General features: G+C 36.6%; 1 protein-coding gene across 2 annotated transcripts in view; it reads right to left on the bottom strand.

Moving 5' to 3' along the window:
• Positions 1-1,469: 1,469 nt before the first annotated feature.
• Positions 1,470-17,083, bottom strand: part of LOC105459591 — a 39,362-nt gene continuing 23,748 nt past the window's right edge. For both annotated transcript variants that reach the window (XM_011705751.1, XM_011705752.1), the window contains exons 11-20: positions 16,561-16,849; positions 16,168-16,356; positions 16,023-16,106; positions 15,870-15,935; positions 15,364-15,441; positions 14,768-15,263; positions 6,221-11,029; positions 4,512-4,683; positions 4,248-4,391; positions 1,470-3,267 (exon numbers count right to left, since the gene is read on the bottom strand). In XM_011705751.1, the coding sequence (XP_011704053.1) occupies positions 2,813-3,267; positions 4,248-4,391; positions 4,512-4,683; positions 6,221-11,029; positions 14,768-15,263; positions 15,364-15,441; positions 15,870-15,935; positions 16,023-16,106; positions 16,168-16,356; positions 16,561-16,849 (6,782 nt within the window). In that variant the 3' untranslated portion in view covers positions 1,470-2,812. The remainder of the gene's footprint in view (positions 3,268-4,247; positions 4,392-4,511; positions 4,684-6,220; positions 11,030-14,767; positions 15,264-15,363; positions 15,442-15,869; positions 15,936-16,022; positions 16,107-16,167; positions 16,357-16,560; positions 16,850-17,083) is intronic.

Raw genomic sequence — 17,083 nt, 5'->3', positions numbered from 1 at the left:
AATTGTAACATGTTATATTTTAACGTAACTCGAAACTTTGGTGCATACTTTATCACATTCTTTGGTTAATATTACATGTGTTAACTGATTTGTCCGATTTGATTTCTGTCAAATCTTATTTCCTATAGTTCCTACTACTTCCGAAGTTAAGTAACATTTATTAGATAATAACATTACTTCCTCATAATTTACGGTGAACAAACTAGAAGACATTTCTTACTTTTTAGTGAATATAGCTTGGCAATAAATTCTCAATAAATACGTGTACTACTTTCTCCGTTATTCGCATCCTTTCCGCATCATTCAGTTTGTGTGTATTATTTGTTCATTTTATAGCAGCCTTGGCCGTTTCTACTATAGCAAGAGCATTCATCGCTGCTTCTACATGAGCTTTCGAGGCCTCGCCAAGAATCTGCATAATATTTAAAAAAATTACAATATAAGTATGTCGTACGACTTATAAAAATTATGTCAATTTCGATTCTAGTCTCCAGGATTTTTCTCTTATAAATATCGATATGCTTCTGTGCAATGCATTCAAACTGCTCCCTTGATAAATCAAGCTGTTCAGTAGATTTTCTTTCTTACAGGATTTAGTACAATTTTATACAAATACACACAAAGATATAGACTTCTTTCTGGGCTCATCTTAAAGATAAATTATGTGGCTATTTTTTAAGAAATCGTGACTTTATTTAAAAATTGCCGATTAAAACATCATTTTATTGAAAATTGTTAAAATTTGTTTAATTAAAATGTATTAATTAAAATGGTATAAATGTTATTGGACGATGTATGAAGTTTAATACGCACCGCGCGCAAAGCGTTATTTTTTTTGAAAATTTATTTTTTATCAAAAATTGTTAACATTTGTTTAATTAAAATGTAAATTGGTATAAATGTTATTGGATGTATGGGGTTCAATACGCAGCGCGCGCGAAGCGCGCGCCTGTTATGTACTAGTTGTTATAAAAATCGGATTGTATTTTATTTATTTTTACAAATTTAAATCCGAGTAAAAGCATTGTTGAAAACGTTTTAAAAAATTTATAATCGTTATTAATAATTTATAATCTTATATGAGCATATAAAAAAAGAATTCTTTTATGTTATAATAGATCGGAGAGTATCTACTTACAATATTGATATGTATTTCGGAAAGAGAAATAATATTAAATTATAAAAATAATAATCTAATTATAATATAAAAGAATCATAATTTTTTAAGAAAGAAAATTGAGTCTTATCCGAGAAAAATGATAGTAAAATCATTTTTACAACAGAATAATTATTTAATTCAATTTATTCTTATCAAAATCAAAATAAGATATGTAAGATATATTATTTATAAAGAAATGTCTGTATATTTATTATATATTTAGCAAAAAATTATGTAAAACATTAAAAAATTATTTTTTAAATAAAATTTTTATATATTTATTTTTTAGGAAATATACGATAAATACATGTTTGTGTGGTTAAACAATGCTTTTATTTCACGTATAAAAATCTTCGATACACACAGATCCGGTGTACAGATCTCGACACATCGATGAGAGTCAAGTAAGGTTTATCGTGTATTTTTTCATCAAATGGACTTATCAAATAAGGACTTAATCATGAAAATTTACAGATAAGTTAGCGCCAGTCACGCGAAATTAAAGTACACTTATCTTACACGCTACTTACAATACTATTAATATTTACACAAAGAGACTTTAACGATAATATCACCGCTCTGCATTTTCGCTCGATTATATGGCTATTGCACGGTTGTACAATAAGTAGACAAAATACATTTTCATCAAAATGTTTGCCCAAAAATAGCCTGCTTTATAATCAACGACCGTAAGTGAATCAATTTTTTTTTATAGAAAGGCCACTAAAGGTTTTATAAAAGTAAAAAAAAATCCTAAAAAGTTTTGACGAAAACTGTTAAGATGAAAATTGTATTAATATATATTATGTATTAGAATGTAATATTACTTCAGAAAAAAAATATTTTTGTGAAAAATAAAGAAGGAACGGGTGGCCTTTTTTCATTAATATCAATTCAAGTCTCCTCGAACGAATAATTCAGTTATTTCACGCTTGTTTCCTAACATCATTACTTATAATGAACTATAATTCTATATATTGTAGTAATTTTGATGATTATTTTTGTTGAATGCTCATTTATCATCATGTATAATGATAGCAAAGTTTGTGACTTTATAAGTATCTAATACCATTTCGATAATTTCTAATAATATTCTAATAAATATCATTTTAAAGTAATACCATTTCGGACTATCGTGTGTGAAAAGAGGGTGAATTAAAATATAATTTTTATAGAAATTTATTTTGCAAGGTTAAGAATTCCTCTTTCCTATTTTAAGTCAAGCAATCTGAGTTCGTCTTACGAAACATCGCAATCGATAATTTTAATCACTCGACAGTCACATATATTCTTGAAGATCATATCTCATATATGACGGAAATAAATAAAAAAGTGTATTAATTTAAATACAATAAGGAATTATCTACGTAAATGCGAAGTACTTAAGCATAAAGTTAACATGTTCAAGTTCTATACTACCCAAACAGGTACAAGAAATATAAAATCGAGGTTCACATGCACCAACATTTTAAATTAATCTTAATTGAATGCTTTTATACTGTCTTTTTTCGGATTGTAGTCTCGCGTAATAAATATAAAGGAGATTTACTAAATTCCAGTAAATTTTTATAGGAGATATTGGTACAATCGCGAGTCTAAAATAATTTAACTTCTTCGTATTAAACTGTCGAGTGATTAAAAGTAAAGCCTCGATCAGTCCTTGCAACCGAGACCGGCGGACCAATTACAGATACCGCCGACCGGATCAAAGGACAGTTTGTCGGGGCAGGTATACTCGGTTCCGATCGCCTGGCCGTTCACCATACGGGCGCAAGTGATAAACTTCTTGCACGAGTACGGATGTGGAAAGTTGCCCTGATCCAGGCAACGTATGGTACCCTTACTCGTGAGGAAGAGTTTGCTGTTGAGGACGGACTTGCCGATGACAATCGGCACCTCATCCTCATAATAATCATAGTCGATCACTGGCGGTCTTCTGGGCCTCGTGGTCGCGTTCACCGTAGGCCTGTCTTTCGTCCGGAATTTCTGGCGGCTTCGAAAGTTCGCATCATATCTCGAAACCGTCCTACTGGTCGTAAGATAGTCAGTTCTAGGTGATATGGTGGTGCTTATCTTGCGCCAATCGGCGTCCCTTAACGGCGTTTGACCTAGTCGTGGAACCTGATTAGTTTTTATCACTCGGACATTACTGGAAGGGCAAGCGAATCACTGATTCCCATAGTGAGAGAACGCGACGAAGTGAAAGGAGCGAGATTCATTAGTAAGACATCAATCAATGACAGATGATGAAAGCCAATGGCTGCACAGAAACTGAAAGACGAAGAGACGAATGTCTCGATAACCTTGTCAGGAATATCATGAGCACGTGTGTAAAATCGCACTACCAAATCTGCCGATTTAAAATGAGAACGAAAGTACCAAGATATGTAGAAATAGTTATTCCTGAGAAGGTTGATCCCTTAATCAGCTAACCATTTAAATCCTCTCATCGGCTGAAGGATTCATGCCATGTACTGTCCAGTCTGTAGTGGCATAAATTCAACGATTAGTGATTAATTTGCTTAGTAAAGCCAAATTGTGAATAAACATGGCCGTAAGAGAGAGAGAGAGAAAGAGACGAGAGTGATGGTGCGTTACAATTGCATTAGTATGTAAACAGCTGACATTGATTAAAACAACTGTCAAAGAAAACCGCGTACAAATCGCGGAATTGCGTAATCGAAAAAAGAATAGCGAGAGAAGACAGATGCTGATAGAAGCAAAAATCATAAGAAAAATATGCGTGAAATGAATGAATTATTCGATTAGATGAGGACGTTATCGCGAAGAATCCTTTTAAGAAGACTATTTTTTGAGCGATTAGCGGCATACGATTTGGCATAAATTGAGGAACAAATTCCAGGATAGAGAATTAGAGTCGTCGTTATAAACAGTTATAAAAAAATGGCCCCGAAATGAAGAAGCGGGCCGCGCGGTAGTCTTGATGAAATAAATCAATTGTCGTTAGGTGAAAAACGCATAGCTATCTGATGTAATCCGTGAAGAGAATAAAGTATTTGATGATATGGACTTCAGATTAGAAGAATTAGATAGTCGGATGGCGTGGTTTCTAACAAATATAATGTACCAATATCCGCGGACGACGAGGATGGCGGGTCCGATAGCGTCACCGCGAATTCTTGGGCGCGGATGCTTTGATCAGACACGTCTGCATTTTGATCATGCAAAACGGCGGCCGGTTTGACATAGGATTCGGTGCTCTCGAACGTGTCTGAAAAAAGAAATTATTCGAAAGAGAGATAAAAATTAAAATCAAACAAAAAAATTAAATTATTCTTAAAAAATAAGAACTAGCACAAAGTAAACAAATATTTTTTGAAATTGAACCTACCGACGAAATCTACCCTCGATGACAAAGTGGTCTGAACTGGTCTACCTCTTCGATGAACAGTATTCGATAAGGTGTTGGTTAGCGGAGCGATCGTTGTGAACGGCGTCGGTTTCCTGTGTCTATTTGAATATCCGCTTCCTGGATTGCGATTAACTGATCCACTGTTTGTTACCTGTTTGAAATACATTGATTTATATATACGATTTATGTATACGACAAAAAATGCAAACCGATAATATTACATTATTCAGTTACTAATGCACATATATGTATGTGTATACGCGCATTTTCGGCAAAGCAAAGCATATATAATATATTCATTAAGACAAAGAAAATCTAGAGAGTTTAGAAATTATTATCTCAGACAACACAAACATCTATAGAAGATTTTAAAACGCAAAAAATTTTTTAAGTGTATCTTTTATATTTAAAAGACTTTATATCTTTTTTATATGAGTACTTTATGCATCTTTTAAATAAATTTTATGCATCTTATGCAAAACGCTTCTTCATTTTTAAATCATTTTTTAGATATCTTTATATATTATATAGTATAAAAGATTTTTTAATCTTTCAGTCACTTTTTTTAAAAAACCTAAAGAATCTCTTAATTTTTTAAATAATTTTTAAATTCTAAATTATTTTGAATTTTTGTGTTGTTTGAGATATTTGAGATGTTTCACATGTTAAGATATTAATTATTTACCGTTAACAAACGTTGATAATAACTTATGAAGAGTAAAATAGACATTTCGCAGAAACGCGCCTTTTGGAAAGAGATTTGTTAATTTGTAATGCCAGGAAGAAGTAGCAGCAACTAAAGATATTTCTTGGTCTGTTTGCGTCCCAGAATGTTTGTTCAGAGAGAAAGATTAAGTTTCCAAATTGATGTTCCAGCTTCTATCCAAGAAGTATGTAGATAAGAGTTTTTAAAATAGTTTTAATAGTTGAGAAAAAAAGAACGTCTTCATAGGCGAACAATGTATCTTAGAAATGTGATGATGATGATGATGTAGCAACGTAAAAGATGATAATGTAGCTCCAGTTTTGTTTCAAAAAATACTTTAGTTAGATCCAGCGAGAGGCGATGACCTTTGGCGAGAAATCTTTCCCCAACAGGTATTCAAGAAAAGCCATTAAGTTATGATTGATTACAATCAGTTCCTTCCGAATTAGTCGTTTGTATCGTGTCATTATATTGTTGATTGATTATATTATATTGATTAGACGTCAAAAAATGTGCCGATTATGATCAGTAATTGAACGAATGGTTATTAAGCGGTTGAAAATAATCTTTGTGGCACTGCGGCTTTGCATTCGTCTGTAAAGTCTTTCCAAGAAGTATACCGAGCGATTAGGCATCAAAAGCAGAGTCAGAAGAGAAGATTATATATATATATATGTTGAATAAGTGGTATCTTCAGATAAAAAAATCAGGCGATTTTTTTTAAGCTAAGATATTAAGCCGATGATGTTTTTACGATCTCTCTGCGAGAGAATTGTGCCAATCATGCTTCGAGAGTTTTTAGTTAGCGTCAAGAAGAGCCGGTACTCTCATAGTAAGTCAGTTCTACTAGGATTCTTCATTAGTCTTTTGCAGCGTTTCGTTCTTTCATTTCCGTTTTGGTTAGGGCAACATGCGATCGATCAAGAAAGTACAATATGTGTTATCAAGGCAAAGTGGATCTTCGACTTAAAGCTGCACTGACCTCGAGCGAGGGTCGATCAGTGTCCTCGACCGGAACAGACGTCCCCATCTGCGGCTCCGTGACTTCCGGCTGTTCGGTCATCGCCTTCTCTTCCTCGGATTTAGAATGCTTCATCGTTTTTTCCTTACCGGAAAGGTTATCGCCCACACGAAGATTACTTGAAAAGTGGAACTTGTAAAGTACTTGTTGAGAATCGTTTCTGATAAAATCGGAATCTAGATTTGTTTCTTCAGCTACTGAGTCTGTTTCCTTGGACTCAGGTTTGACGCTCTTCAGTTTAACTTCCATTCCTTTTCGTACCTCTTCTTCATTGGAAAGACTTTCGTTCATATGAAAGTTATTTGAAAAATTATCCTGAAAATCTTTATTGATAAAGTCAGAATCTACATTTGTCTTTTCAACTGTTGAATTCTTTTTCTCGGACTTAGGTTTAATGCTTTTCAATACAACTCTCATTCTTCTTCTAGTCCCATGTTCCCTTTGAAAATTTTTATTAATAGAATCAGTATCTATACTCGTTTCTTCAACTGTTGAATTTCTTTTCTCAGGTTTGACACTTTTCAATACAACTCTCATTCTTCTTCTAGTCCCATGTTCGATGGGAAGATTTTTATCTCTGTGAAAATTATTAGAAAAAGTGCTTTGAAAATTTTTATTAATAGAATCAGAATCTACACTCGTTTCTTTAACTGTTGAATTTCTTTTCTCAGACTTAGGTTTGACGCTCTTTAATACAACTCTCATTCTTCTTCTAGTTCTATATTCATCGGGAAAATTTTTAGCGCTGTAAAAATTATTTGAAAAAGTGCCTTGAAGACTTTCATTGATAGAATCATATTCTGTACTGGCTTCTTCAGTCTTTGACTCCTCTTTTTCGGATTTAGAGTTTATTCTCTTTAATACAACTCTTGTTTTTCTTCTTGTTTTTTCCTCATTGGAAAAGTTTTGACTTATGTTAAAATTATTTAAAAGATTATTTTGAAGATTTTTATAGATAGGATCAGGATTCATATAAGTTTCTTCAATTGTGGAATTCTTTTCCTCAGATTTAGGCCTGATATTTTTCAATATAATTCTCATTCTTCTTCTTGCAATTCTTTTGTCGGAAGAATTCTTACTTGCGTAAGAACTTTTCGGAAAATTGTCTTGCTGATTTGTATTAATAGAATCAGATTCTACACTCATTTCTTCGATTGGGTGTTTTTCCTCCGATTTAGGTCTCGCGTTGTTTAATACAACTTTCATTATTTTTCTCGGATTTTCTAGTTCAGAAAAATTCACGGCTACATGAAGATTACTTTGAGTATTACCTGGAAGACTTTCATTAGTAGAACTAGAGTTGATACTGGTTTCTTTCGTTGTGAAACTTTCTTGAGGATGTTTTATCTGTTTCAATTCAGCTTTTTGTTGTTCACCGATATTTTCATTCTCATGGTGAGCTTGAAATGTTTCATTCTGAGTAGCGGTAGATGATTGAAGTAACATAGTCGTTTTTTCCTCGACTTTTTCTGTCGAATTTACAGCTTTCCTTCTTATTATATTTTCCACTGGATCATATACATGATCTTTAGTAGTATTTTGAACGTCGATAGTTTCTTGATCGGCCCTGATAGTGCTATTAAACGCTTTAGAGTTAACTCTGATTCTCTTCTGCATAATTCTTCTTCTATGATTCTTCTCAATCATTTTCGAAGACGAAATATAAGCAGGAGGTCTTCGTGATTGTCCGCGATACGACGTAACCTGATGTCGAGGATTTTGATCGGTTTTTTGCAATGTTGCAAGACTTCCATGCCAATTCTTCGTTCGATTTAGGACGCGACGTCTAGCGGTTTTTTGACTGGATTGATAATTGGTTGTGTTGAGTTTCGAAATCGTTTGATTTTGTGATTTTTGGCTTTCTGCAGCCTTTGAAATAACTTTCTCAGATATTACCTTTATTTTTGGAGTTGTAAACTCGTCAATCATTGTTTCTGTAAAAATCGGCTTATTAATAGTCGTAGCTGTTTGATATTTAATTTGATTTTGTATTTTCGTTGACGTAGTTTCCTTGAAATCTGTCTTCTGTTCTGGAATTAAAGACTTTTCATTTATCGTTTGTATAGAATCTGGTTTATAAGTGTTTGTAATTGTTTGATTTGTGGAGTTTGTCGCAATCGATTCGCCGGAAGTCGCAAAAGGCATCATGGAAGTTGTAGATTTTTCTAAAGCTACAGTTGCTTTAGTAATTGATGTTGCAATTGAATAAAAGGGAGTTGAGGGAGTTTGAGTAATTATTGGTATCGAGTTTTCATTGACCTCTTGGGTTGACAATGCAGCTGTTACAAAGGATGCTTCGAAATTCGTATTAAAAAGAGGAAATGCGGTTGCTGCCGAGGTAAATGTTGGAGGGTTTTCGAACGTCATGGGAATTTTAGTAGACTCTACAGTTGCAGTATCGACTAATATCTCGGAATTGCTGCCAATATCAAGATTACTTGAATTTGCGAGAAATATCGTAGAAGAATCAGTTGTTAAAGTTGTGGAACCAGCTGAATTCATTAAAGGTACGACTATATTTGTAACAGGAGACTGAATCGTAGTTGGCGGGATCTCGCTAGTTGCAGAAATAGAGGGAATATTTGTATTAGCAGACGTTGTTACGTTAAGATCAATAATCGTTGGAGTAATGACACTAAGAGGTGTAGTCGTAGTTATATCTGCCGTTACGGTATTTGCATCTGCGAGATTACGCATGCTCATGGGCTCAGTTGCACGTATATGTTGCGTGTTCACAGTTGAAGAAATAATTGTTGTTGCGCCAGTTGTAGTGACGGGAATTGTTGTAGTATTCTTAATTACTGTAGTAGTGAATGTGGAATAATTTCTATTCATGGAAGATGTTTCAATTTCAGCATTCGCAGCTGTGTTCAAGATTGTAGAATTAGTTACAATGTCGTACGTACTTATAGTTGTTGGAATTGGGATTGTAGAATAATTTGCAATTGTAGAAGTAGCGCCAATGTTAGCATTCGTAATTTCTATTGTAGTCATATTTGCAGAATCAGTTGCAATCTCCTGTGCATTAGCAGTTATTGGTACCGTGATTATAGAATTTATCGTAGATGTAATTTCGACTTCTGTATTTGCTACAGTAGATTTAATTACAGGATCAGTTGCAATTGTCGGCGTAATTTGTGGAACTATATTTACATTTGTAGAAGTAATTTCAGTTTCAGTGCTTGCTGCAAATGCAATCGTAGTTGGAGGATCAGTCAAAAATGCATTTGTATTCTCGATCATTGGATTATCAGTTACGGAATAATTCAGAGCAGTTTCTCCAACACTTGTAGTTGCGGATGTAGTAATTGTAGCGTCAGTTGCAACTGCGGGTGCTTTTGCAACCGCAACCGATGGTGTCAAAATAGATGCATTTACGACTGCATGAACCGCTGTAGTTGTAGAATCATCCGAGGACGTTGAAATGTCAGTAGTTGTAAGATCATTTGTCGTCGAAATAATTTTTAAGATTGAAGGTGTCGTTGTAATTGAGTTTATTGAAATTGCTGCTTCAGATGCATGGTTTTCCGAATCTTCGATTTTCGAGTCGTTAGAATTCGTAAAATTATTGTAAATATTTAAAATTTCAGAAGATGCGGAACTATTGGACACCATTAAAGGAACCGTTGGCATTGTTGAAGTCGCGGAAAGTTTGCGCCTTCTTGAAATCACGTTCGAAGCAGCCTTAGAAGTTAGAAAAGTGCTTCTTAGGGTGCTTGTCGCGGCGTGAATAGAATCGCTCTCAATTTGTCTTATAGCGTCTTTAATTGGCGAAACAGTAGTCCTATTTCTTTTTTTTACCACTATACGTCTGCCCGTCCACAACGGAGTGGTGGCTTCGTTGTATTTGCTTACAGTCAGGGCGATTTTTCGTCTTGTCGGTGTTGTCGGGGATGCGACATATAAGTTAGAAAGAGGCGTCGTATGATCAAAGTTATGCAGCGATTTTCTTCTTTTAAACGCTGACTCAAATATGCTATCGACAGGAACCGTAATTAAGTTAGGTTTTTTGTGATTTGAAAGATTTTCAGCATTTGAGAAAATCACTGAAGAACTGGGCGTGGAATACCTCTCTTCACGATTAACGATGCCTTTGTCATTAATGATATCATTCATTTTGTCATCGGGAATATTGGGTCTCGATTCGATTTGATCATTATAAGCGATAGTGATGGCTTTATCGATCGTAGAAATGTCGGGAATTAAAGTAGTTTCTGTCTGCTGTTCAACGGAAGTGTCAGTCGTGTAAAATGGCGTAGAACTATCCGCTAATATTGGTGATGGTACATCATCATTCTCGCTTCTGGTGACATAAAATCCACGAATTACCGGACTGGAAATCAAACTAGCGAGAGGAATACCGCGCATTGTCGTCGGCTTCAAATAGAGTGAGGTCGTAGACATCTTTTGTTTATTCTTATCTCCCCGAATAGTGTTTGTGACTGAAATTCGTTCATCAAAGACGTCTTCTTTTCTTGGAGCATGAGATCTTGCTTTGTTCTCCGAGGCTTGTTGTAGCAATAAGTCGCCGGTTTCTTCGATTATGCCTCTTGATGACTGAACGATCTCTTTTTCGCCATCTCGTAATTCGTCTGTTCCTGTTAATGATTCTTCGACGTTCTGCCGGCTAATGTCGTTGTCCACGTCGTTACGCAGCAAGTACAAGAATACGGACGACAACGTCGTGGCGGTATGATCATCGTAGTAAGTCGTCGGATAGCCGATTAATTCCTTCAGGGTTGGCAACCTGATAGTTTCCGAATCGGCGACCTGAAAATCAGAACAAGCAGCGCGCTTTAATGCGGAGATCCCCACAGACCTCTCTCTTTCTCTTTGCCGTCTCCTTCTGTAGTTTGTTTCTTTGCAGTCTCCTTCTTTCTGTCTTTCTGTCTGTGTGTGTGAGCTGCGCCAGTCTTGGAAAAGAAAAGAAGGAACATGAAGAGAGGGACTCTCGAGTTATCTAATATTGAAGCGCCGCGAACGTGTCTTGCTTGCTGCGTTAATTTGGATTGATAAGGAATCATCTTGGGTCATCGATAGCGTTTAATGATAATTGTATTTGTGGTAAGTAGAAGGTAGAAGTACATCATCAAGACAGTTATCAGAGGTTTCGGTCAAGGGTTCCTCTGAGTAAGCGGATGAAAAAAGTGCTCGTTATGATTCAGTCATTATTGATAATGTGAGAATGATGCGTGAAGACGATTATTCGGTCATCGGTCATCGTGAGCTATAGCGAGTCCTTGTCGTTCCTTTTGATTCACGTAGGTCGCATTTATTTAATGTCTATCTCATAGAACAATCTTAAATATAATTAAGCTCGTTAAGTGCTATATACATTAGTGACGTTCAGACGTCTACTAACTCTTTAACGTTTCTCTCCGACAAATCGGCGATCGCGATCGGCTTCTTAATTATTTATTTATAATGGCTGTATGTACATTATCGACGTTGATTACATCGATGATTAGTAACAACATTCGTATACTATTACTTCGTGGAGCCGTTGCCGGCAATTAAATTGTTAAACACCGACTCGATCTCGATAGTCGAAGACTCGTGAGACTCTGTGGTAAATCGGTCATCGTAACGATAATTGAACTCGCTCTCGATTGGCAAAGTGGACCGCTCAACACCCTGACGAATTTCGTTGGCAGATTCGTTGTCGTCGATACCAATCACCGAAACTGACAACGGAGTCGTTGGAGGAAACTGATCCGCTGGTATTCTCGTGGTAGATGTTAGCGATGAGTACTTGGTCTTGATGAGAATCTTCTGTCGCTCCGTGGTGCCGGACTCCGCTACCGAGGTCACCAATCTAGTGACGGATGGTTTTACCGTCGTGGTACGCATATTATATGGATCAATTAAGTTTTGCGAGTCAAAAAGATCGTTGCTTCTTGGCGTCGTTGTTCTCAGTGACTGCTGCTTCCGATGGAAGGCATCCGCAGCGTAGTCAAATTTTTTCGCCGGTATCAAGGTCTCTGTGACTGCCGCCTCCGTACTGGTCGATGACGTTCGTTTTGGATACGAACGCGTTCTGAAATATTGCCAGGTACTCGTGGATTCCAGATTTGGTTGCGTAGTTTTCTCCTCGATTTTAACGTTGTTCCGATCTCGAATCTTATAACGCGGCTGCCGGAAGCTGGATTGTCTCAGCCTGGCCTCTCTCGTTTCTGGTGTCTCCTCGGATTCTTCAGGCGCAGAGTCTAACGGAGGATATCGCCTGGGCGATAAAGCTTCTTCGGGATCGAATGGCCTTTTCAGAATTATGGGAATCTTGTATCGCGGCCGAATCTCGGATCGGCGAGTGGTAATCGATGTTGATCGAGACGTATTATTTTCTGCAAATTCTGTTCTCGCGTCTTTACGGTCTTCAACGTTCTCGATATGAACTGAAGGATAGTTTATTTGGCCTTTTAACGAAGTTGTGGTATAATGTTTCCAGAATTCCGCGGCGTTATCCGAAAAACCATTTGTCGAAACCGACTTGCTTCTCAGGGTCGTATCTTCTATAATGTCTTGTGTAGCCAAATCACGGGATCTGCTCTCTATACTCTTTTCTTTTCCTTCTTCTTTCTCGTCCTGATATTTAAGGTCATCGTAAAGTGTGCTAGAAGAAACTGGATTACGTCGAATAAATAAGTTGTTCTTGCGTTTTTGGGAAATCTCGAGGCTACTATTTTCCGTTGATGATAACGCGGGAGGATATCGATTGGTCGCGTTTTCCGAAGATGACACAGGACTCTTGCGAATAAACTTCTTATGCGCGTACCTTGATTCGAAGTTCGATCTTTCGGCTGATAATGAATCTGATTCCGTTGTAAATGGTGTAGTAGTTATTTGCGCACGAGTGGTGGCTGAATCTGAATTCAACGTGGGTAAAGTAGTGATTATTTGAACACGAGTAGTGGATAAATTCTCAGTCTCGGTAAACGGTACAGTATCTTGTAGAAACACGTTGCTTTCAGTGTTGTAAGTCGTAGCTGTCGCCAATGTTGATTCCATCGTAGTAGTTTCAGTACCCATTTCAATCGTTGATTGACGATTCTCGTCAGCATGTGAATTAATCGTTGATACAGTGGCAGTGCTGAAAATATCTGTAATTTCTTCGCTTGATATCGTCGTGGTTTCCATCGCAGGAGTTTCCAAAGTAACTTTCGTGAAACCATCAGCGTTGTAATCGGTGGACAAGGTAGTTTCCGTGATAGTTACAGTTGAATCTTCCATTTCTCTTGTAAATCCGGTTAGACCGGCAGCGATCGTTGATTTTTCAGTATTTTGACTCGTTGGAACAACTTCTGTCTGATTAATAGTAGCTGTCAATTTTTCGACATTCTTATCACTTCCCATTGGAGTCGTCGATTCTAAAAGAAGACTCAAATCTTTTTCTTGTTTGAGAGAAACTTCAACCGATGTTGCTGAAGTATCTTGAAGCGGACGTTTACGTTTTATCACTTTTCGTCTGCGAGACACTTGAGATTTTTCCTCTTCTTCTGTTTCAATAATATTGGTAGCTGTGCTCGATGATATCGGTCTCCTTCTTAGGAGAATCTTTCGTTTTCTTGGCGTTTCCGATGTCAAGGTCTTTTCCGCAACATCATCGACATGTTCAGTAGAAACGATTGTCACCAAGTCGGGATTAAATTCGTGAGCTTCGATGTGAGCGGTCGTCGTGGCGATAGTATCTTCGGGTCGATCGCTCGTATAATCTACTTTGTTGCTAGATATAGTTGTCACACCAATTTGCGCGATCGGTTTCACAGAGTAGATCGGCTGGATGGTATTCGATTCAACGACGGAATCAATCGTTGCGGTTGATTGATCGATGCCGTTCAGCAAGTTATTTCTCTCGATCCTGTCGGTTTCCGCAGAAGTACCTGTTCTAGGAATTTTTAACGTTATTGATGCGATATTTGATTTTTTATTCGATTCATTGTTTACATTTTGCAATGGCTCTTCCTCGTTGTTTCTCTTTCTCGTGTACTTGGTCCTGTTATACAGGTCGCGGTTAACAGTTGGCTTTCTGAAAACTCTGATGTTCGTTACTTTATCGTTCTCCTCGTCACTGCTGTCAGATCGTGATCGGAGCAACGAGTTTCTTCTAGAAGTGCCTTGTGTTATTCTAACTATTGGACTGTCATCCAACTCATTGATAGATTCTGTATTGTTGACTCTACTAGGCCTTTGATATCTTTTCCTGACATCATCGCTAGTAGCTGTATTGTCAGTAGTTAAAGTTGTGGTTCTGCTTCTTTCTCTATACCTGGGGCCTGGAACGGAAATGTCTTGCGTCCTTGATCTTGACGTTGGTGGAGTGTACCTACTAGATCCTCTGCTGCGCGATCTGTTAAGGTCCTTACTCCTGGATGTGGAAGCTTCTACGTGTGGAGTGTCCACTTGATCCACTAATTTCTCCTCGGTAATTCGGCTGGCCGGTCTTGTCCTTAATCGAACTCGTCCCAGAACCGGACTGGACGGACGCGGGGAATTTTGCGACGTAATACTCACCTTGGACCTACTCAATGGGGTCGTGGCTGTCGTTGTCGCTTCTGATGAACCGGATCTTCGTCTGGGGAAACCGAACGGTCGCGGTTGAGACACCGCGGCAATTGTCGATCTGCTTGTTAACGTTGCCGCTGTTGTTGATGTTGTTGTTGTCGATTGGCTTAAACTGCTAGCCGGCAACGTTGTGAACAGGATCTCCGTCGCCGAATCTTCCACCAATTTCATTGAGTCAGTGGTGGAGCTGATGTCGGTTTTAGAGCTGACACTAGATGAGTTTTCTGGTGGTTCAACGCTAATTACGGTGATGACCTCGGTAGAAGTCGAAGTGGTCGCTGCAGGTGTCGTAGATAACGAAGCGGTCGTACTAGCTGTTGTCCTGGATACTTCTGATCTCGTCGGTGAAGTCGTCTCGCTGATGCTCGCCGATGAAGGTATTACGCTAGACAAATCTTCCAAAGTTTTCAAAGTGGTACTTCTAAACCTCTGTACGTTAGCATATCTGAAAATTAAGTCAGAACGTGTATTAAGTCACGTTTGAGTTTACGTAGAAATGCATAGTGATATAGAAATATTATAATAAAAAAATTATGTATAGAAACCTAGTTTTCGTTGTTGATGAATCATCGTCTTTCTCTGTTGATCGATTTGTGCCCGAATCATTCCTCTTCTCTGATTTCCTGAAGTTGTTATAACAAAGAAATAAAAGTTTTATTAAAGAAATAAGATAATGTACATAAACATATTGATATACTATCCCAGTAAACAAAAATGAATTGAAATAGATAGAAATAAATTTATTTCGACATTTCCGAATTGGCGCTTTTGATTTTTCAAATTTGAATCCAAAAATAATATAATATGGACATGAATACATCTGAATTTAACATAATCAATAACTCATTTCGTATTTCAATTTATTTGAATTAAAAAATAATATAATAGAGACATATAAATGCATCTTCGGACTCTAAAGCGTTAACTCGGATAAATTAAAATGAGTTGCAATTTTTAATTCATTTGAATTAATTTTCGTTTACTGGGATGATGCAATAGAATTACATGTTGTATATAATAATATTGTATATTTGTAATTTTTCTTTTGTACCTGAAACCTGAACCACGATGTCGAAAAGGTTTAGACGTTTCAGAGCTTGCTTCATTGTCTTGTTGTCTAAAAAATATTAATATATAATATTAATAATTTTTAATATATTTTTAACAGAGTGCAAATAATCTAATCAATCAAAAATATATTTACTTCAAAGAAATGAATGGTCGTCGTCTACGAGTCGGTTTCTCCTCCTCGATTTCTACTTTTTTCTCTTCCACATCATTCTCGATTCTGAAAATTTGATATCATAAGAGATATAAGATAAAACCAATTATCTTGTTAATTATCTTACCTAGACGTCGTTGTGGAAAGTCGCGTTCGTCGAATATTTACGTAACTTGGCGTCACTCGTTGCGTGGACGTGCTATCCTCCAACGGGTTACTGATGCTTTTCTCCTCGGAGGAAGCTACGTCAGTGTTATCATCTTCTATGTTCTCATCGATATCTTCATTTTCCGAGGAAGATCCTTTCGTTACCGATCTAATCAATATCAGAATCATTAAAAGAGGCACGAATTAAACATTTATGAAATCAGCTTTATCAATCATTGATCACCATTTAATTTTCTACTTCTCTGCAGACTTATAAGATTAAGAGAAAACAGTATGTAAATAACAATAGAAATTAATCAAACTTAAATATAATCAATACAAGGATATTGTGTGCTAATAAACAGAGACTGACTTGGATCTTTCGATGGTGATGTATTGAGGTTTCTGCGATCGTCTGAGACTTTTCACTTCGGGAATATCGTCCAAGCCTTCGAATTGTGCTCTTCCAGGTCCGTTCACATAACTGGTTTCTGAGGACGATAATACGGGTCGCTGATTACCAATTCTATTTGCCTGGCGACTCAATACACGCTCGTATAAACTACGACTAATCGTAGCCGGTGTGACACTTTCGCTGCCTGATTTGTTGTCCGAATTCTTCTCTTGGAGTAGCAATTGCTTTTCTAACTCTTCTATTCCGCCTAAAATATGTAAAAGAATTCGAAAATTATTTATTATAAAATATGTTTAACAGTAGAACAGTGAAATAAATCATAAAATATATGAAAAGCAGACAAAAATCATATAAATATAAAGAAGAAATATAAAAGTTATTACTGTAATTGTAGAGAGGTGCTAACATTATAGAATCATCAGAAAGTATCACATTGTAGTTACATCCCAGTAAACTGCAATATATATTTCAGCAGCATTGC

This window comes from Wasmannia auropunctata, unplaced genomic scaffold (assembly GCF_000956235.1).
Source record: "Wasmannia auropunctata unplaced genomic scaffold, wasmannia.A_1.0 LD334181.1, whole genome shotgun sequence".
NCBI lineage: Eukaryota > Metazoa > Arthropoda > Insecta > Hymenoptera > Formicidae > Wasmannia > Wasmannia auropunctata.
Note: the sequence above shows the minus strand (reverse complement) of the source record. Positions and strands in the feature narration are given on the sequence as shown.